Source organism: Zosterops lateralis (genome assembly GCF_965231275.1).
Source record: "Zosterops lateralis genome assembly, chromosome: 21".
Lineage (NCBI taxonomy): Eukaryota > Metazoa > Chordata > Aves > Passeriformes > Zosteropidae > Zosterops > Zosterops lateralis.
This window is the reverse complement of record NC_139781.1, coordinates 7,100,524-7,123,239: the sequence shown is the minus strand read 5'-3', so window position 1 is coordinate 7,123,239 and position 22,716 is coordinate 7,100,524. Positions and strand designations below refer to the sequence as shown.

The 22,716-nt window shown below is 45.7% G+C and overlaps 1 protein-coding gene across 2 annotated transcripts in view; it reads left to right on the top strand.

Moving 5' to 3' along the window:
- The window catches only part of DCX (doublecortin), a gene marked incomplete at both ends in the record, with an annotated part of 76,641 nt that extends 71,107 nt beyond the window's left edge, over window positions 1–5,534 (top strand). For both annotated transcript variants that reach the window (XM_083876238.1, XM_083876237.1), the window contains 2 exons: window positions 1,291–1,385; window positions 5,478–5,534. In XM_083876238.1, coding sequence (XP_083732364.1) covers window positions 1,291–1,385; window positions 5,478–5,534 — 152 coding nt within the window. The remainder of the gene's footprint in view (window positions 1–1,290; window positions 1,386–5,477) is intronic.
- Window positions 5,535–22,716: the final 17,182 nt, after the last annotated feature.

The window sequence follows — 22,716 nt, the reverse complement described above, 5'->3', positions numbered from 1 at the left end:
GTCACCCTATTCCCCAATTACCTACAAATCATTATTTCTACCACCTTTTAAAAATACCCATTTCCTCAGTGAGGTGCATTTGTCATAGGAAAAAAGCTGTGTATGATGAACAACCTCCTCTTTCAACGGAGGAGGAAATGCCTGGAAATGATGGATGTGAAGGCAGAGGAGCCACATCACCATGAATTTGCTGCATCCGAGGTGCTTTAACGTGCTGGCAGCTCCTCCTTTGCCTGTTTCTTTTCACACCTGTTTGAGCTCTGCCTTTGCTGCAAACCTGAGCTGCCCCTTTTCTCGCAGGGAGGTAACAGAGAAGAGGAGGGAGGGTTTCTCAGGCAGCAAAGCAAGAGCTCTGCTGGTTTTTGCTCTTAAAAATAAAGCATTCACACATTTTACTGTACAATATTTTATACACTTCTTCAGCCTCCTCCAGACACTCAAGTACTCGATGAGTTTTAAGTGACTGATTTGCAGATTCAGCTGTTACAATTGAAAGTGTAATTCCATCAGGCTCTTCGGTCATTTAATCCCACCCACAGCAAACTACAGCCAGGGCATTCCAGGCTGCTGTTTGTCCAATTTTTAATGTGTATAATTGACATCTGACATTGCTTGGGTCAGATTCAGGATATCTTCAGCCTCTGGTTTCCAGTCATGGCCTTAATCAGTTTGAGAACACAGAAACTGTCTTTCTGTTTTTCTGGTGATGTGTGCCTCGGATTGACTGGGTGAATATTAGTTGTGTGAAATATTTCTCCCTCGATTTATTTTGTATCTCACTGTACTTTGCAGTCACCCTGAGCAGCTGAAATCCTGGAGTTATGTTTATAGCTAAGCTATTCACTTTTTGTTTTGTTGTTTTGGTTTCTTTTCTCCTGCCTAACACGAACAAACCACGGTGTTAAATGTTTGGAGACCTTCCATTGTCGCCCTGATTTTTCAGCCTTCTGAATTGTTTTAATATTTCTACTGGAGTTTTCTCATGAATTGTAAGACAAACAAAGACTGATGTTTTGTAAACAACATTCTTTTCAGGGGGAAGGATGAATTAATGGACTTCTGTGTTGACCACTGGGGTCAGAGAGGTGGTCCCCTCATCCCCCAATCCTTGATCAAATTCCAAATTCTATTTAAACCCCAAACCATAATAAACTCTCTCTCCTCACTTCTCAACCCGACGGGCGAATGTCGTTCTTTTCGCGTCGCAATTGTGACATCCCATCTCCAAAGAGGAGAAAGATCCTCCTCTTTGCTTGCCCGATTTCCAGCTTGTGTCTTGTTTCCTGGCAGCAAACGGGACGTCCAGCAGCCAGCTGTCCACACCCAAGTCCAAGCAGTCACCGATCTCCACACCCACCAGCCCCGGGAGCCTCCGGAAGCACAAGGTATTACGTTTCTTATACCTTACTACAGCCCCTTCTGCCTCAGTCCCTCAGGTCTGGGTGGAACTTGGGAAAAATGAGCTCCACTCTCTTTTAAAAACTTATACATTTAATAAAAAAATTAAAAATAGACAATAGGGAGACAGAAAAAGTAAATTTTCTTGGCTGAGGCATAAAGTCAGCCAGCAGCACACTTCACCCTTTTGGATTTCTATCTTTAAGGATTGCTGTGTTGAATATTCAATAGATGTTAATCAAATATTCCTTTTTTGATCTGTTTTAAGCATCTCTGATCATCTTATCTAATAGATTTATTGTGTGGGTGGCTCTCCACTCTGTCTGGCAACATGGGTACAAATCTTCTCCCGAGGTTTTCTGGTTCTTTTCATTTGGAGAAGAAAACAGAGAGTTAACAGGATTTATTTTTTTTTTTTTATGAAGGGTCACAAGGTGCCCCCTCCCAAACCTTCTGGCTTGTTGGTTTAGACGTTACAAAGGAGAGATAAAAAAACCCAAGTCTTTTACTTTAACCCTCTGGTGTAATCAGAAAATACACTTCTATTAATAAAACATAACACAGTACAATTATACCCATAGTAGTCATGTTAATATTTGCGAAAAGCCAACTATATAATATGCATTTATAACACACTGAAATTATGGCCATACCCTCTGGAAGAATAACAGCAACTCTTGATGTTCAAACAGCAGAGTTTGGCCTTTTACCTGTAAAAGTTGTGCTTTTGGGCAAGGGGTGAACAAAGCACTGGTCTGACTCCTGCCCTGGAGTTGATCATGCCTTGAGCAGATGATGTTCTAGATGATGTTCTCCACCTGTGCAAAGTGCCAGCCTGTGCCAGCTCACCTGCTCCTCACTCACAGGCCCAGTTTTGGCACCTGAGATTCTAAAGAGTCTTAGTTTTGTTGTGGAGGGCAGGAAGAGAGTTTCTAGTTTGATGATTAACACGCCAGCAGAAGCTTGGATGAGATTAGGAATGATTGTGTCAGATGCTAAGTAAGGTTAGGACAATAATGCAAATTATTCAAATATTGGTTTGGATTTTTTAAAAAATAATTAAGCAAAAAATCCCCATAAATCAGCTGAGTTATTTGGAGCAGAACACCTTCCACATGCAATCCAAGGTAACAAATATTTATACCTCCTATGATATCTCTCTATCTCTGTTTGGAACAGCCAACACTGAAAACACTGTGAGAATTTGTTTTCAGGTTTGACACCCTCTAGGTCACTTTTTATAGCAAAAAAAAAAAAAAAAAGCAATACACTTTTTATAAAGGAAAGTCTTGTATCTGTGTTTTGGGAGTAAGGATTCAAGCTCCTTCCTTTTTATAGACACTGGTAATTTTTTTTTGTTTAAAAAACACATTCAGAAAAAAAAAAAAACAAACAAAAACAAAAACAAAAACAAAAACAAACCCAACCAGAACTGCAGAACAATAATAACAGCAACTGATGGATATGGTTCCATGGAAACCCTCCTGTCCTGAAAAGCCCCAAGTGTTGGCAAACCAGACCCATTAAACAGCAGAAGCCATGCAAATGTTACTGGAGCTCTAAGACATCACTTTAATGATGCTCCTCAAGAATTTATTTAATTTTTTAAAATTATTTAAGGCCGTGCTCTGTTTTACAGGAAGCAGGCGATGTGGTAATTGTGTTGAGGAACACAGACAGCGTGGCCAACAGGTAGCACAGCATCCTGGCAGAGATCAGGAAACCTGTGCTGCCTCATGGATAATTCATGCATTGATTTATTTAAAAGGTACAGCAGCTGGCACAGCTTTTTCAGTTCCTGTTATTCACACAGGGCCCCTCTGTGCTGAGTCCTGACTTTCATTTCCATGGGTTTTTGCAGTTCTGGAATGGGCATGATGCTGCTCCCAGCAGTTTTCCCTTGATATGGGGAATTGGAGCTTGGACACAAATGTGGGTGTGAGAGGAGGTCATGGGGTTTCTCTTTACCTCTCAGCCAGACTTTGAGAGCACTGGCTCAAAGTTTTTGAAGAGTAATTTAAAAATTCTGGTGGTGCTGAGGTTTTGCAGCCAGCAGCCACTGGAGCCCACCGTGGGCCAGACTGCAGGGGTTGAACTAACTCTGTTTAACAAAGGCACAGCTGAGTCCAAAAGAAAACTCTGTTTTCTGTTTCCTTTCCTCTGTTCTCAGCTGCTCAGTCTAAGTTTGAGAAAACACCCCAAATTTAACACAGTGTGTCCAGGTTTATTATTAATTTATAACTGAGAACAGAATCTGGCCCATGAGTTCATCAGTTCAGCAGAACTAATGCTGCAAACTGCATCCTGTGCTTCAGGGACACAAAATATCTTCCAAACTTTCCACCTCATTTAGAACTTTGGAGACGATGATTTGTTTCTTGGTCAAGACAAGTAAAACTCACCTTGCTAATGTTTTATGCATGTTTTTAGCTGGCTGATTTATGCAGCCCTGAGACCATTTGTAATAGATGGTGACTGCTGAGGGCAAAGCCAACCCAGCTATGATTTTCTCCACTAAGTTAAGCCAATCAGCAAATACAAATGCAGCATTTTAGGTTACCAGAATATTCATGCATCATTGTCTTTCTCCCAGGAGCAATTTCCTGCTTATGATGAAATAGCTTTTTTTTTTTCCCTTAAAGCTCAGTGATAAATACTTAGGTTGAGTTCACCACAAAGTCCTATTTTACCTCTTCTTATATCAAGATTTCTGTGAATTTCCTTCCTGAGTATTTAGGGTTTTTCTTCATTTTGCTCACAGTTATTACCTGTGTGTGGGCTAGAGTTCAAAAAAGGTCCCAGGAGAGCTTTAGCCCTTGAGCTGGTTCCTGTACCTTGTCCCACACAGAACTTTAACAAGTGGAATAAAATGATTATCCCAGAAAAGCTTTACATTGAGCATTTGATCCAAATAATAAACTTGGGATTATTTTATTAACCCTTCCAACTGATTAAAAGTTACTTAAAACAAAGAATAAACCATGGAACTTGTGATTTCCCTGGAGATTTGTCCCGAGGGCAGCTGTCAAACCAAGGTAAGACTCTTCATTGTGGACTCAGGTTTAAAGAGATGTGTTTAAGGCAAGGGTGCTGCTCATCCATGCATGTGCTGGAATGAGCACACTGATCCAAAACAATAAAAAAAACACTTCTCATACTTATCCCAGAACAGTCATCAGGAACAGAGATGCTCTTGCTCCTCTGTGCAAGGAGCCTGCCTTGGTTTTAGACTGGAACTCCCTGGATTTTGGGGAGCCCAGCCCAGTCACCCTCTGAGCTGCCCTCAACTGAGCCCCTCAGCTGCCTCATTTGTGTGGCCAAGGGGGGGTGTTGGAACCCTGGAGGCTGAAAATTTCAGTCTTTCTGAGCTGAGGTGTGCTGACCCTCAGGCAAACACCACATTTGACCTGAGGCCATGAACAGGCTCCCGAAATTGAGTAACAGCACTGGGGTTGTGGGTGTGGAGTTCGAATGGTGTTGTGTGATCTCACGGGGTGAAAGACTCAGATTTGAGATTTTAGTATATAGTAATGTGTGTGAGTCAAGATGGAGGATTTAAGGTGTTGTCTAAGTCCTTCTTCTTCACCTTCTTCTTCCTTTTTCACTTTCTTTTTCTTTCTTCTTCTTTCTTCTTCACCTTCTTCTTCCTTTTTCATTTTCTTCTTCCTTTTTCTTCACCTTCTTCCTTCCTCACTTTCTTCTTCCTTCTTCTTCATAGGTTTGGGTGATTTTATGTAATTGGGTGAAGAAGGTCCACATTGCAGTTCTTGGGTGGTCATTACTGGGTCAGAAATAAAAATATTACAGGTGTCATCTTGTTATTGGGTGATTAGCACTTAAATCACCTTAGAAAGAGTTAGAATCACTCCATTTTACCTCTTTTCTCTAACTTGCTAGTTACAGCTCATTGCTCATGAGTCTGTAAATAGATAAGAAACAATAAACATCCAAGTCCGAACTCGAAATCTACATTTCCCGTGTATTATTCACCCTGAGCTTGGCAAGGAAAATGAGAAGCCAGAACCATCACAGGTGGGAGCTGGTGGTGAGGGTTAACATTCTCCCCTTTCCCCCTACAGGACTTGTACCTGCCTCTGTCTTTGGATGACTCGGATTCCCTCGGGGATTCCATGTAGAGCGAAACGTCCGCGCCGCGTTTGGGACACGGCAAAGTACCTCTGCCAAAACAAGCAGATCGGTGACTGGTGCTTTCGAGTCAAAAGGACACACGGTTAAATGTCATTTTTGTTCTGTGATTTCTCCTCTCTGTGCCACAAACCAACACCTGCCAGTCTTATAGAGATAGAGGGATACCATTCTTCTGAGTTACAGGGATGCAAAATGGGCGTTGAGAGAAATCTGGGGCCGGCGCGCCAGCGATTCTGTGCATTCCCCATTTTCTTCTATGATTTCTTCTTCTGCTGCAACCATGTGGTTTTTTTTCCTAGTGTTAGTCAAGTAGCTCCCCTGGAGGTGTGCAAGTGGACCCCTTGCTGAGCACTTTGCAAACTGGAGCGGAGCAGATGATGTTCTCCACCTGTGCAAAGTGCCAGCCTGTGCCAGCTCACCTGCTCCTCACTCACAGCCCCAGTTTTGGCACCTAAGATCCTAAAAAGTCTTAGTTTTATTGTGGAGGGCAAGAAGAGAGTTTCTAGTTTGATGATTAACACGCCAGCAGAAGCTTGGATGAGATTAGGAATGATTGTGTCAGATGCTAAGTAAGGTTAGGACAATAATGCAAATTATTCAAATATTGTTTGGGAATTTTTTTTAAAATAATTAAGCAAAAAAACTCATAAATCAGCTGAGTTATGTGGAGCAGAACACCTTCCACATGCAATCCAAGGGTGCTGCCAGCTGATAACAAATATTTATCCCTCCCCCATGGTATCTCTCTATCTCTGTTTGGAACAGCAATGCCTTGTGAACAGCCAACACTGAAAACACTGTGAGAATTTGTTTTCAGGTTTGACACCCTCTAGGTCACTTTTTATAGCAAAAAAAAAAAAAATCAATACACTTTTTATAAAGGAAAATCTTGTATCTGTGTTTTGGGAGTAAGGATTCAAGCTCCTTCTTTTTTATAGACACTGGTAATTTTCTTTTGTTTAAAAAACACGTTCAGAAAAAAAAAAAGTACAAAAAAAAAAAAAACCAACCACAACTGCAGAACAATAATAACAGCAACTCAGTTTAGAAATCTTGTCATCACTGCCAATACAGACACGTGTAGGGGGGGAAAAATGGTCAATTCAAAATATTGAATGTTTTGATAGTTTTTGTAACGTTTAAACTGTGTATTTGGTTTTTTACACTTCAGTATTCCTAACTATGGCCAGATTCTCTACTTATGTAACAAATGAAGTGTTCTAAACCCCGTATTTTAAGAAACTCTTGTATCTGAGAAAAACAAGCTCGCTGTATTTAGAGAAAGCTTTTGCTTTTATTAATCAGTAATGCCTCCTCCAGAATGCAAAGCTCATCTCCTCGCGCAGGGCTGGCGGTTTTTACTGCTCTGAAGCTTCGTCCTAGGCCAGCTGCCATTGCCTCCCTCTCTCATGGAATAAGCTTTGATGAAACTGATTATTGCAGAACTTTACCTAAATGAAATCTGTGCAATCAAGTCTTTCTTTGTTGCTCTATTAGCCTTTTTTTTTTTTTTTTTTTTTTTTTTTCCCAAACATAGACACCTACTCCCTGTTGCCTTGCAACCCCTTGTGATGAGGATGGATTTTATCCTTGTGATGTTTGATGCTCCATGAACGCTGGGCTGTTCCCAAAGCCACTCCACGTTTTGTTTGCTTGCATTGCTGGGATGAATCAATCTGTGCAGGCTGCATCTCCCGAGGCTCGTGTGATCATACTCGTAATGCAACTTTTTAAAAGAGATTTATCAGAGAGAGGCCAGGATTGGGAATTGTCAAGGGGTCAGAGTTGTCATGCACCAAATTTGCACCCAGTAGTCCTAGTGCATGATCATTTACACCCAGAGTTTTGCACAAGAAACCATTTGTTCTCGCTGATAGCTTCGTTTGATGGAGAAACTCTCTGACTGCACAACTGCTAAATGGTCATTTTAAATACTGTAAATAGAATCCTGGGGTTAGTCCACAGGCTAAGGGCTCGTGTTGAGGGTTTGTGGGGGGAAGGATGGTGTGTGGACAAAGCTTGGGTGCAGCAGTCAGCACACCTCTCAGCCCTTGGCATTGCTGAATTTCGTGTCTGAATGGGAGCAGGTCTCTGAGTAACCCTGTGCCTCAATCTGTCTGTCTGTCCCTGCAGGGACAGCTCTGTTCTACCTCACTGGGGGTTGTGAGGCCAAATGTTGGTGAACATTTGTCAAGTGCTTTCAGATCCTCTAAGAGAAGGTGCTGAAATGTTCTGGGTGCAGATTTGGTTATGGGTGCTAATTTTTGGCTGTTTAATCCTGTGAGTGCTACTGCAGACACTGGTCATGAACAAAAAGGACTTTTTTTAAGCATAAGGATGTCAAAGGCCTTGGTTATGCTAATAACAATATTACTCATCAGAGCTTTTGTCTTAGGGAAAGCTTTAGTGGGACAGATAATTTGACATGCTGTTACTCTCTCCCCTGTTCTGCTGGTGGAAATCTCAGAGTCCCTCCCTGAGTCTCTCTGCCTTTCCAGGGACCCTGAGCAGCAGCCATGGATGGCCTGGAGCTGCACTCCAGGGTGTCACACAGTGACAGAGGCCATTCCTGTCACAGCCAGGCTGAGCCTGTCCTGCCACCTTTCCTCAGACAAGCCAGGAGACCAGCCCTGCAGTCCCATCCAGGTTCTCCTGCTGCTCAGTGCGGGACACTCACCACACACCCACCAGGAACCCCAAACCCTTGCTGACCTGGGTTGCTGCTGGGAGGAAAAGGATCTGGGAGATGTTTTCACTCAGTGTCTGTGGGTTCAGTTTGTGTAAGAGAGCAGGATCCCAAGGGAGGAATGATCCTTTGTTTGGATGGCTGTTGAGAAGGGGCTCCTTTCCTTCCCTGCCAAAAGCTCTGTTTGGTTATTTGGAGATGCTTTTCCTGGTGGAGAGTCCCTGAGCTCTTCCTCCTGAGCTGCACCTGGTGACACATCTAAAACCTGATCCTGCCAGCTCTCCCTTGGGAGTGCAGCTTTGTTTGCATGAGGATCATCCTGTGGTGGGGCTGAGCCCAGCAATTCCTTCAGGGAATTGGGGGGACCTTGAAAAGGCCTAAAAGAATTAAAATAATAATATAATAATAATTGTTCAGTGGGAAAAATAGCCATTCAAACCAGCAGAAGCCACAAAGAAAACAGGGTAAGAGGTCAAACTCCCAAATTTTAAGAAGCAATTTTCTAGGTAGAAATGCCTGGGCAGTAGAAGTCAGTGAGCATTTCAGCTGTAGCATAGAGTGAAGTCTGTATTAATGCCAATATTGCATGAGTTCTTGTACAGAAATGCATGTGGAATGTTACATACATTCAGAACTAGGTATCTTTGGCTTTGTAGGATCCCTCGTCTAGATTTGAGTACAAAGAGAAACAGTGCACAGGCATCAGACCTTAGTTATGGGAACAGAAGGACAGCCCTGATTCAGGAAAGAACTTTAAAACCTTAAATTTTAGCACGTGCTTTACTCCTGTTGACTTTTCACGAGAATAAGCTTGGGTTTGGTCAGAAAGCTCTCCTGAACTGCTGTGAATTAGTAATTATTTCCAATACACCAGAAGCAATTCCAGACCCTGTGAGATCCTGGAGCAGAGGATAGTAATTCCACTGTATACTCCAGAGTTCACCTTTCATTTTAATTTTTTTTTTAATATTTACAAGCACATAAAGCTCCACATGATATGAGGATTTGCCATATTAATTCTGCTATAAAAACCCTGTCTAATTTGCCTCATGAGGCTGCCTTTAGTGCTTTCAGAGACTAATTGAATCACTGAGACTATATTGTTTTAAAACAATAAAGTATTTAAAAACAAATCGGAGGAACACTTAAAGTAGCAGGGTTTTGTTTCTTTGAAAGCAGCCTTTATTCAGTATAATTTAGCAAATCTGCATATAAAGATCCCTGTCTCAGACACAGTGATTAGGAAGGAATAGCACAGACTGAGGGGTTTAACATTTTTACACTCAGGTGATGGTCTTGACTGTAGAAAATGAGAGCAATGCAGCAAAACCTTCTGCCTTGGGATTTTTGTCACTTGTAAAGCATTTATAATCCTGAAGTTTCTGGTTTAAAGCCTCATCTGGTATAAGATTTGGAGCTAGTTCAGTTCCACCTGCTAAATATCTTGAAGTGATTTGGAAAGAGTTCGATAATGGGATTTTACTTTTTGGTGGGAGCTGGAAGCAGCTTTTTCCCTACCACTGCCTGTGTTTCCTATATCTACACATTATTTATGGTCGTCTCAGGAGCTACAAACACTAACTGTGTTATTTCCATAGATAACAGAAGAATCCTGCTTGGAAAACGACTTCCACATCTCTGTCATTCTCAGCTAACACACGTGTAGGCACACGAAAAACCACACAACACTTGGGTCGAGCTGCTATTTCTCTCTCATTTGCTTGTTCAGTACTTTTGAAGGGGGAAAAAAAGGAGGTAGAACCAAAAATTGTGGCAAACAGCAAAGCAGTGTTACACCCAGGCATTTCCAATGGGAAACAGGGGCATTAAAATGTTAATTTCCCCTGATCCATATGGAAAACATTTTCTAGGATGCCTTGTCTTTGCTTTTCCACACCTTTGAGGTCAGTGCTGCTCTTCCTGCTGCTTCCCAGCACCCTGTGGGAATGCTCTGGGATTCCAGGCTGAGTCCCTACCCAGACACTGTTCCAGGGACAACCATCCCTGGAGGTGGCATCTTCTCTGCAGGGGCCCAGCGTGGATTTTCTAGTCTGAGCCTTCCCCAGAGTGCTGAGAGCACCGGGGTGATTTTGTCACTGACCTCAGTGCTGCCCCACAGCCAAGCAAAGCAACCCAGAGTTCTCTTCCACTGAAGTAGAGGCAGAACCATTTTTAGAGAAAGGGATAAAAAAATAGCCAAGTGAAGTAGATATAAAACTAGTGTAGAAAGTGTCTCCTCAAGCTAAGACAATCCATAGCCAGAGAAAAGCTCTGTAGGGGTGTGTTTGCCACACGCCAGGTGCTGATCACAACCACCATGGAATAAAACAGCTGTTTTTTCCTTGTGGTGACTTAGGCTCCAGGTTATTTCTCTGGTTGCTGATGGAAGCAGGCTGGGACAGTGTTTGGGACTGGTGAGGTTCTTTGTAGAAGCAAATGGATGGCATGAGATGAGGATCTTTTTTCTGTGTATCTAAAGAGTCAGGCCCGTCCATGAGACAGGACGAGTGCTTTCCACAAGAAAAGAAGAGACCCAGCTGAAACCCCACCTTGGTGTGATGAGAGCAGGAAGGTGAAGACTTTAAGTGCCTTCTAACATCCCTTGGGCTTCAGAAGCAGGACTGTGCATGTGCCCAGCAAGGCCTAGGCTTCAATGGCCTTGAGGAGACAGGGCACACTTTAAGTCTTGAGGTATTTAGCCCATCTCTTGAAAATTGCTGTCTCCAGAACCACAGGTTCCTTCTGGCTGATGCCTCTGTCCCATCTGCACGAATCTGAGCCTCTCCACAGTATCTCAGGAAATGTTGAAGCTGAGTCTTGTGTCTCACAGCTGCTCCTCACTGTGGAGTGAACAAGGCTGGGTTCTGCTGCAGTGGTTGTTGATTCTGCTGGTCAGATGTTCTTCATCCTCCTCCTCCTCTGCTCCTGGCTCAAGAGCTGCTTTCTCCTGCTGCCTGCAGGAGCAGCAATGTACAGACCTCTCTTTGTTTTGTTTTGTTCCCTCTGGAACAGTTCTAGTCCAAGCCGACAAACCCACATTTTAATAGGGAGAGGGGAGATTTCCAGGGAATGTAAGCAGGTGGATGGAAAGGCTTTTTCCAGCAATGCCATTGCACAGCTGCTCTGAAGGATCCCAGCTGCAGGGTGTGGTATGAGCACTACACCTGTGGGTGGAAATGTGGAGGTTTGGGGTCACAGACCTCTGTCCATCCCTTGGGACGCTGCTTAGAGAAGGTTAAACACATCAACACCTAATTTTGGCCAATAGATGAGCTTCTGAGCAAATGAGAATCAAACCTACTGGATTTACACTTTTTTCCTGTATAGTCTTGAATTTTATTTTTTTTTTTTTTTTTTTTTTTTTTTTTTTTTTTTTTTTTTGGGTTGCATAAAGATTGCATCTCTTTTTATTTCTATAAATTCTCAAACACTCAATATAAATCAAATGAAACCTGAAACCCAGTACACTTAATTTTCTGCTGCTTTAACCAGGCAGAAGCTCCTCCGTAATTAATTTATGAATCTATTTGGTCCAAGGTTGGTCTCCTATTTCAAAGATTGATTACTGTTGATAATTCTTGTGTGGTTGATTACTTGAGTGCAGATTCAGTTTCCTGGGTGACAGCTGCAGCCTTGGCAGAGAAAACCTCACTGACCCCAGTTACAAAGTGATCTCTTGTATGGACCTCGAATAGCAAGTTACAGATGGGAGATATTTTGTATAGTTTAATTATAGCTAATGATAAAGCTGAAATAGTTTGTTGAAATACCTTAAAAGTTTTAGAATTGAAAATTAAAGCTCAGCAAATCAGGGCCTCCTGCATATTTTTTGCTTCTGAAGAGTGTTGGCTTTATCTCACTTTACTCTCACTCAGTCTTACTAATAGACATGCCCTGAGCCCAGCAGGTTTATGGAACTAGAAGTAGTATTTCTATTTTTACCAGGGTTTTTTCTACTCTAGTACCAGGCAGAACAGAGATTTATGGTTGGCTCGGTTTTTAGAGAAAAGCGTTGCCAAATGTCTCTGAAATAAAAAGGAAGGTTCGGTTCATTTTAGGTGACTCATCCAAACTCAAGGCTGCTTTTGAATTTTATCCAAGCTGGTTCTTTCATCTCTCTTTGCAAGAGTTATATATAGGGAATGGAGCTGAATTGGAGTCCCATTTGCACAGTGGGGCTGTGCAGAGCCCTGGGACTCGCCTGGCCCGTGCAGCGAGGATGGAACACGGTGGTGGCACCTGGTCAGGGAGAGCCAGAGCCAAAACCTGGAATCCCTGAGTTCTGGGAAACCACACACAGGGTCAGACTTGGGAAATATCTGTCAGGGACCAAATGCATCCCAACCTTGGGTCCAGGCCCAGTTCTCAACATGACAAATTTCATTTTCAGAGAATCCCTGAGAAACATTTTGCGGGATTTATTTTTGTTGTTGTTTGGGTTTTGGGGTTATGTTGGAGGAATATTTTGCTATTTTTTTAAATTACAGAATGGCTGCTTTTCTCCATCTGCTTCCAAATATGGCAGAGCAGGTATGGATGGACTTGTAATTCACTTTCCTTAGCAGGTGGCAGGTGAAATCCTGTGATATTCTGTTTCCCTCTCATGCTGTCCATACAGCCACAGGTGGGTTGCAGAACACACAGCTTTTATTTTTCCTTTCTCTCCCTCTCTTTAAGACAGAGGACCTTTTTCCAGATTTAGTGTGATGTCTAATGATGCATCTGCCTAAAAAGAAGAATGTCTAGGGAATTAATTGCACTGCTAATTGGTGTTTTTAGCTATGGTGAAGCAGGAGTGTTGAATGTAAGAACAAGGAAGGCTGTGAGTTATAATTACATGCTGAATTCTGACACGTGAAATTGTTGTTAGTTTGCTTTTTATTTCAATGATGGGTGATCCAAGCAGCTTTAGCACCGTGGCAGTCCTAGCGCAGCTGTGATTAGCCATTAGAAGACACCCAGGGTCTTTTGGAAAGAGGAAACCTGTCTAGCCAAATCTCTTCTATTCTCTGAAATGACACGTTCCCCTCCATAATTCTCTGGATTTGGTGACACTGTCTAGTCTGGGAGCACAGGGAAGGAGGATCAGCCTGCTGGCTTTGCTGTCACCAGCCTTTGTCTGCTTTCTCAGTTACAAATCCTGTCCCAAGCCGAGGTGAGCAGCTCCCATCCCCTCAGCCTGAGCTCCCCACGCTGCTCTTTGTGTGGAGAGCAGGAGCTGCCTTTGCTCAGGACCCTGCAGCTCCCAGCGGTGCTGAGGGAGGGAGATGTGCAGCTCAACTGGAACCTGATCATGGATTGCTGTCTTTAGGTCATTCATCGAGTCGGTATGATTTCCTCATCAACGACAAAGCTGCAATATAATATAATATAACTGAGAGGCCACAATGTATTTTCTCTTGTCGTTCACAGGGTGGGGGTTGGAGGGGCAGCTGGGTTTAAAGTTTAGCTGGTATACTTTAAACTCTGTGTACATAACCTTGGAGGACACGGGGGCGGGAAGGGGTCCGTGCTTATTTTGGTGGGATTGGTAAACTTCAGGATGTTTTTGTTTAAAGAATAAGGTATTTAATTAATGACACTGTACAAAGAGCTGTTAATTTAAATGGTGCTTTCATTTTCCTACCCCAGACCTGTCTAACCTTTCTTTTTTGGCAAGCCTGCAGCAATGCTGATCATGTTGACTTTTGTACCTTGGGGGAGTGTGTGGAAGGGGAGGGGAAATGCTTTTCTCTTCAGACAAATAACGTTGCCCAGAGTTAACTTCCTGCTTGGATACATACCTTGAATTCCCTTTATGCCGAATTTTTATGTGAAGGTCTCTTCGAAGGGACAGAACAAGCAGAGGTTATTCCAAAAGATCTCAACTGTATCATCTTGTAATATATTGCAGCTTTATGCCAATGATTCCTTGCTTACCTGTACACAGTCCATGCATGTTTTGAACTAATTTTGCATTCTCCACTTGTGGTGAGTTATTTAGCATTTTAACCACCTTTTGTGCCATTCAACTTGTACAGAAAACATTTTTATTGACGTTTTAAAGGGAGGGGGAAGAAAATAAAAAGACCCCTTCTGCTCTCTAGTTGTAGGTAGAACTCAGTTACTTAGCAAACAGATGTAGATGAGTGGTTTGTAGTGTTAGAAATGTTGGCTTGCTCGTGAACAAGCTCTTGAGAGTAAATGCATGGTCCTGTACCTCTCTTTTCTTAATTAGCTCTTCCTTTCCTCCTGGAAAGATTCTCTCTCTCTCCCTTCTCTCTTACTCTGTCTTTGTCTCTCTCTCTCTCTCTCTCTGGTGGTTGTAAAGTACAGATTTGGGCATAAACAAAACGACGAACGACCAGGTTTGAAAAGCAGTTCTCAACAGGTTCTCTCGGGGAACGCATTTCTCGCAGTGCCTTGCCCTTGGCACGTTGAGCAGACCCAACCTCCAGGATCCAGCAGGTGGAGATCAGAGCCCCTCTGCCTCTGCTGGAGCTGGGGAGCAAACCCAGCCTTTGGAAGGTTGGCTCTGGTGGAGGGTGAGGTGCTGCTGGGCCACTGCAGCCTCCACTCCTGGCCGTGCTGGTTGTCCCTGGGACTCGTCCTCCCACGGCCCCTGACTTGCGGAGTTTGCACACACTTTTGGTTTTCCATGCAGCGAGGGGGTGGGCATGGGATATTATGGCAATTATGTTGTTGGGGGGAGGTCTGTGGGCAGCTCTTTCTCCACACTCCCGAGCTCTGAGTTGAGCACAAGGGGCTTCTTGTTTATTAGCTGTGGTTCTGTTGGCAGCAGAGGATGGAAAAAGTCCTGGAAAAGATGGGGTCACTCACAAAGATGCATTTTGTAAGAAATGGACTTAAAGAAACCCCAAAAAGCCATGCCACAAAATCACAAAGTGTACCTAGATCCACACCTCTATTCCCTATGGCTCTTCTCCCTTAACAGAATTTCCTTTTGTCAGAAGATTTGACTAGGAAAAGAATTTCCATTTTTGTGAGGTGTTGTGAACTGTTTTTACTACTTGTAATAACCATCCCGGGTCTGAGTATTCTTGTAATGCAATGCCATGCAGCAGAGAACCTGTCCACTTTATAGCTTTGCTCTCAATATTTGTTACTCATTGTTTTCTCATCTAAATGTACATTTGCAAGATGTGTGTAATGTCATTTTCAAAAAATAAAATTTGGTTTCAATATTTAGGCCGATAAAAACCTTTCTGCGGCTTTTATTTGTCGGGTGTGTGTTGACTGTGACATGTGAATTACAGAATAGTTGTTCATTTTGATATCTCAGCTTTCCAAAATTTGCCCCACTTGTATAAATGCAGAAAAAAAAGAGGCTGGGGAGGGAATTTGATGCCCCTGAATTAATTAAGATACAAATCTACCTGACTGAAGCAGCCCAACCTGTGCAGGACTCATCCTTTTGCCTAGAGGGATGAGCTCTATGTGGGTCCCACTCTGGGAGAAAAGGGGAAAATAAGGGCAGCTCTTTCCCTGAGTGAGCACTGCAGATCAAACTGTGGATTCAAAGCAGCAAATGTGGCCCCCATCTGAACTCTGTCCTGGCATCCAGGGCTGGGCAAGGCCTCCTGGGCAGTCCCACATGAGTTTGGGGAAGTTTGGTGAGATGTGAGAGCTGCACTGTGTTTGTCCTGCCTTCCCACACAGGCCTGAAAAAGCTCCAAGTTGTCCTTTCCCAGCCTGTCAGAACCACAGTGAGGACAAAAGCTCTCTTCCCCTCAGCCCTGAGAAATGACAATAAGGCTGAGGCTACCAGCCTAAGTGCTGGCACCCACTTGTGCCTGGACAGGCCAGAGCAGCACAGACAGTGCAGTTCTGTTTGCAGGGAAAGGCCACATGGAAAAAAGTGCAGTTCCCATCATGAACCCAGGAGAAAACCACTCTCAGGGCAGCCTTTATGTGAATGTGCACGGGCTGAAACTGAAGGAAATGTTATCAGAAAAGCAGAACGAGGGCTTTAGAAAACTCTCTGCTTGTGTCCTTGTGCACTCGAGGAGCCAACAAAGCACCCTGCTGTCTCTCCCAGGGGCTGAGTGTTGGATCAGGCCAGTAAAATCCTGGAGAAAGAGCTCCTGCCCATGAAAAAATGTTCTGAAAATGACAGATTTAAAACCTGCTGTGTGCATCTATCACAGCTATTCCAGGGACTCCAGAGAGAGGTAAAAAGAAATCTAAATGCTGGTAGTGCAGCACCCCCAACCAGCACTGCACGCCTTTGGAAATGATGCTGCTGCCTTAGCAGGAATTCCTCTGGCACATATGGAATCACTCCAGATTTACTGTTGTGTCAGTGAGAGTAAAACTGAGCTTCCACAGCCCAGCCTTCCTGCTGCAGCAGCCTGGATCTAGATAGAAATAGACATCAGGTATCCTGGAATATGTTGGTACATCAGAGCAGTAAAAATGGTTGCTCCTGAAAAGTCTCAGTCCAAGTGTGTCAGCCTTATGTGGTATCAGTTGCTTGGACTGAAGTAACTTCTGGCCTGGTTCAAAAGCCCTTGGCTGCTGTCTTCTGCTTTTCCTGGTTTGTGAAGACAACGCAAAAGAGGATTTTAGATCATTGGAAAGGATGCTCAGCATCTGTGTTCAGACTTTGGGGTTCTTGAGCCTGGGGTATCAAATCCAGAGTTTAACCCCACTCTCTGCTGCTCCCTTTCACCATCTGCCATCAAACCTTGTGATTTACAAAAGGTTTTTTCAGGTTGTCACCCCAGGCTGGCTCTGTGCTGTGCTCTGGAAAACACACCAGGAATGCTGGTCCATCTTCCAAAGCAGAGGTGTCCCAAAGGATGGGAGTGACCATAACCACAGGGAGATTCTCCAGGGAGCTGTGAAAACCTGAGTGGGATACACACCCCAGTGACACTGCTTTAATTGTATCAATGCTTTGTCAGCTTCATCAGGCTGATCTGCATCTTTAGCTGCCTTAAAAGCTTACTTGTAACTTTTCAATATTCATATATTCTGAACAAAAGAGACCTAAGTGTTCCCTGCCCTGGTTTTGGCTGGGAGAGAGTTAATTTTCTTCCCAGTAGCATCAGCTCCAGGTGTTGTGGTTTGGAGTCAGTGTGAGGATAATGTTGATAACACTCTGTTGTTTTCAATCATGGCTAAGCAGTGTCTGTGCTCAGATTTTACAGCTTCTCATGCCCTGCCAGTGAGGAGATTCGGGGGCACAAGGAGCTGGGAGGGGTCACAGTCAGGACAGCTGACCCCAACTGACCCAAGGATATTCCAGACCATCTGGAGTCATGATTATCAAATAAACTGAGGGGAAAGCCATCCATGGGCTGGACAACTGTGTTGTGCATCACTTGCTGTGTACTTTGTAATGCTCTTTTATTATTATCATCATCATGATTAGTTTCTTCCTTTCTGACTTAATCTCAACCCACGGTTCTCTCACTTTCACCCTTCTGACTCTCTCCCCATCCCCTGGGAAGGCAGTAGGGAGGGCTGTGTGGGGTTGGGGTTAAAGCAGCTCCCCTGAGATCATCCCCCAGTGTGACAGGGCAGGGGCTGAGCTGGGCAGCACTGGTGGGGTCCTGGGGGCAGCACAGCTCCCTCACTCCCTGATGTGGCCTCGGTGCCTTTGGGGACAAGGCGGGGTCCCTGTGAGTGCCACAGCCCATGGAAGAGAGCACCAGAGGAAGCACAAAGACTTTCCAGAGTGTCGCTCTGATTTTTTAGCCTTCTGATTGTTTCTCATTCTACTGGAGCTTTCTCACACATTGTAAAATAAACAAAGACTGATGTTTGGTAAATAATGCATTCTTTTCTAGGAGGAAGAACAAATTGATAGACTTTTGACTTGACCACTGGGGTCAGAAGGGTGTTCCTCTTGTCCCCAATCCTTGACCAAGTCCTAAAAACTATATAAATTGAGATCTCCAAATAAATTTCCCTTTTTTTTTTTTCATCTCACATCCTGGCGGGTGAGTGTGCTTCTTTTTGTGTCCTCTTACAACACCAGAGGCACTGGGGTCTGCTCAGGTCTTCAGGGTCAGTGGAACAGGAGAACTCAGTTGCTCCTCTTGGGAACAGGAGGGGGACAAAGATGCCACTCTGACATGGCCTCAGTTTTGCTGAAAAATAAGGCACCAATGCCAACATGAACTCGAATTAGCACAGGACAGAAGCCTGGCTGGAATAACCCACAGCCCAATCTGTCATCAGCCTGTAAATGGTGCTTCTTGCAGTGCTGCCTAGAAAGGTGAGCAGCACCTAGAGCAGGGTGCAGCAATAAAACCTTCATTTTAAATTAACACAAGACCAGCCTGGCCTCTGCAGAGCGATGCATTTGTGCAACCAGGGAAAAAAATCTCTGGGAAATGTCATTCTGTCACAAATTGTCCATGCTTTAATTAAGAAGTCCTCATCAGGGGAGGAAGATAACTGTGAGATACATGAGGGGAGGAACACAGTTGATCTATAATGAGATCTGCTCTCAAATGAGGTCGCCCACCCATGCACTGCTTGTGCACACGCAGCAGGAGCCAAGTGCAGGGAGATGAGGCCAAGCTTTTGTAGCTCTGCAAATGAATGGGTGGGGAGGGGACACGAGGGGGGGTAATGCAGTTATGTGCTGGAGAACTTGAGGACAAGGGCAAATGTGTCCTCCCGTGCTCTCCTCTTAAAGGACAATTCCCTAATTCCTGTGTCTCGTGACAAAGTGCCCTGGAAGAGGCTCCAGGCACACAGGGGCCAGTGCAGCATCCCCCCATGGCTTACCCCATTAAAATAGAAACTAAAAACCACCCTTCTGTCCCCTTGACATGGATTTGGGTACATAAAACCAAGCCTGTCCTTAATATCCTTAAATCTTTAAATGACCCAGGATACTTTGCTTTTCTGGTCAGAAAAGTGGATCAGCTGCAACTTTAAACCAGGCACCAGCACTAGGAAAAGAATATTTAGAGCAGTAGGCTACAGCTCAGGAGACTTTCAGCCACAGGTTTCTGTGTCACCTGGGACCAAAAACAAAACACAGCAAGTGCCCAAAGTGGCCTTAGAGTTTCTTTGGTCTCCAGGTGCCAGCAGGATGGGGATAATCACGACTTCACACTCCATGGGAGTTTCACCAGGGAAACTACAACAGCTGCTAAGAGTTGCCAGTACCAGAAATCACCAGCACTGTGTGAGCAGAGCTGGCATCTGAAACTGTAAGATGCATCTTCACTAAATTAAAAAATGTCATTGCACAATCAAGTATCCAAGGTGAAATGTCCCAGGTTCCAAAGCAGATGTGGACTGCAGTGAGCACGGCCTGGGCACTGCTAAAAAACCTGAAGCTTGGTGCAGTGGGTTCTGTCTGGGAGTGCAAAGCTGTTCCTATGCTGGGGGAGGCTTGGACAATGTTCCTGCAGCAGCAGAATCTCCCACAGGGCAAACTGAGCCAAACCCTGTCCAACTCCTGCCAACATTAAACAAGGCTCTGATTTCAGGCTGTGTGAGAGGAGCAGCACTCCTGGAGGCCTCAGCACCTCTGATGGAGAAGGGGAAAACTCTAAGCCTGAGCACATTTCTCATGACCCTGAGACAGGAATGGCTTTATCCAAATCCCACCGAGGAACAAGAGTGCTACAGGCAATGTTTTAAATATTTAATGTTTACACAACACTCGGAATACAAATGGCAATTCAAAGAGAAAGGAACTCCTGTCTCTGTGAGCTCCTCAGGGAGTTTTCACTTCATGTGTGTTTTTCAGCTTGATTGATGCCTGCCCACACAGACGATGAATGGCAGCAGGGGATGTGCCCCAAAAACACCCGTCCTGCTCCACTACACAGGGCCCTCACACCCAGAAAAGTGGGAAAGAACCAGTTATTTCAGCTCCTTTAGTCCCCCATCCCAGCCCCACAAACTTTATTTCACAGCCAGCTCTGCCGATTCAGCTCGTTCCACGTCTTCCCGCTGCCAGCAGGTGAAGCTGCTCCAGGCTGTCACAGCAGGATCTTTGCTGTAGCTCCAGCCCAGCCCCACAAGGAGCTCCACCACTACAGCTGCTCTCCCATCCCAACCCCACAGTGGTTTCAGCTCCAGCCCCACAAGAGATTTATTTCACTGCCAGCTCAGTTTCCACCCCAGCTCTGTATCTCCCCACTGCTGACAGGTGAAGCTGCTCCAGGTTCTCAGCAGGATGTTAATTTTATCTCCAACCCCCCAGTCCTTACCCTGCCCCACATGGGTTTCACCCCCAGCCCTACCATGTTTATGTCTTGCCAGCTGTGCTGCCTCAGCTCCAGCTCCTCAGCTTCCCTCTGCCTCCAGCTAAAAGCTGCTCCTGGTTCTCACTGCAGCCTGGGGCTGTTGACAAGGACACAAATCAGCCACTGCCATCAGTCCAGTATCTCCATGAGCTGTCACACCAATCCCAATGGGGGCTAATGAGCCCTGACCCCCAACACTCACCTTTCCATAATCGCACCCCAAGTGGCTCTAGGGGCAAGGAACAGCCACTGAACCCCAAGTTCCCCATCCCAAAATGTGCCCTTGGGCTGGTTCTGAGCCCCAGGAACCCCCTGAGGTTCCACCATGGGCTGGACTGGAAGTCCCCGGGGAGCTCCTGCAGCTCCATCCCCTTCCCTGTGGGATTTATTTCAGCTCCACGCAGGTCTGGGTCCGGCTCCAGAGCTTTATGTCCTACATAAAGGTGGTCCTACAACCTTTATTTAATAAACACTATTTATCTACAACTTCCTGAAGGGTGGTTGCAGACAGCCGGGGGTTGGTCTCTTTCTCCAGGCAGCACTGACAGAACGAGAGGACACAGCCTTGAGCTGCGTCAAGGGAAATACAGGTTGGATATTAGGAAGAAGTTTTTCCACAGAAAGAGTGATTAAATACTGGAATAGTCTGCCCAGGGAGGTGGTGGAGTCACCATCCCTGGATGTGTTTAAAAGGAAACTGGATGTGGCACTTGATACCATGGCCTAGTGAGGTGTCAGGGCTGGGTTGGACTCGATCTTGAAGGTCTCTTCCAACCTACACATTCTGTGACTCTGTAACAAGAGAATTAAAAAATACTCTAAGGCAATATATTAGTAGAACATAAAAGCAACATAAGAGTGGAATAAAACAATTTTATTGCCTGTATTTTCAGTATTACTTCAAGCTCCACGGGGCCGCATTTCGCCCACAACTTTCCCCCCACAGGCTCCGCACCAGCCGCCGGTGGCGGCTCCGCCCGGCCCTCACGGGCCTTAGCGGGCACTGACGGGGCCGGGCCGAGCACCGACACCGTCCCGGGACTCCGCAGGGGTGGGGTGGGGTCGGGTCGGGTCCTGGCTCACCGGCGATCCTCGGCCAGGGCAGCTGAGGGCCCACAGCCGCCTCCCCTACTCGCACCGTCCGCCCTCACTGCCATCCGCACCCTCAGCTCACGGTATTTATACCCCCGGTCCGGCCAGCCCAGCCAATCCCAGCCCGCCGTCAGCCCGCCCGTTCCCGCCTCGCTCGTCCCCCGATGGATCCCCGCCGTCCCCTCAGGCCGCGCTCCCGTCGCCGCCGCCGCCGCTCCGGGGCACGGTCCTGCCCGCTCCCCGCTGTCCCACCGGCAAAGTGCCTGCCGGAACGGGACCGGAGAGACCCCAGCAGCCCTTCCGGGGCCCAAACAGCACCTGCCGGGGCTGCGGTAGCGCGGCTCCTCCGGGTCCCGAAGCGGCGGCCGTGTGAATGGCAGTTCGGGACAGCCGCGCTGAGGGGCCGGGCCGTGACTGCCCGGGCAGAGCTCGGCGGGACCGGGGGAGTATTGAAAGGGTGGCCGGGATTGGAGGGGCTTGGAGTCCCTGTGGCATCCCGACATTCTCCATCGCATCCCAACAGTCTCTATCTCATCCCGACAGTCCCCATTGCATCTCTACAGTCCCCGTTGCATCCCAACAGTCCTTATGGCATCCCAACAGTCCCTATCCTCATCCCAACGGTCCCTATCACATCCTGACAGTCCCCATCTTACACATACAGTCCATATTGTATCCCTACAGTCTCTATCCCATCCCAACAATCCCTGTAGCATCCCGACAGTCTCTATTACATCCCGACATCCCTATGGCACCTGACAGTCCCTATGGCATCCCAACAAGCCCTATCGCATCCCGACAGTCACTACCCCATCCCAAATGTCTCCATCACGTCCCAACAGTCTCTCTGCCACCCCGACAGTGATTTCAGCTCCAGCCCCACAAGCGTTATTTCACTGCCAGCTCTGTTGTTTCAGCTCCAACTCCACGTCTCCACTTCCACCACTGCCGGGTGAAATTGCTCCTGGTTCTCACGGCGGGATCTTTCTGGTTGCAGCTCTCTGAGGTTTCATCTAGAACACACATTCCAACCCCAGCCTTACAATTTTACCCCAGTTCCAGCCATTCTCTCTCCTGGCCCTACAATGATTTCAGCTCCAGTCCTAGAGCTGCTGTCCCAGCCCTGCAGTGATTTCATCTCCATCCCTAGAGCCTCTGTCCCAGCCCTGC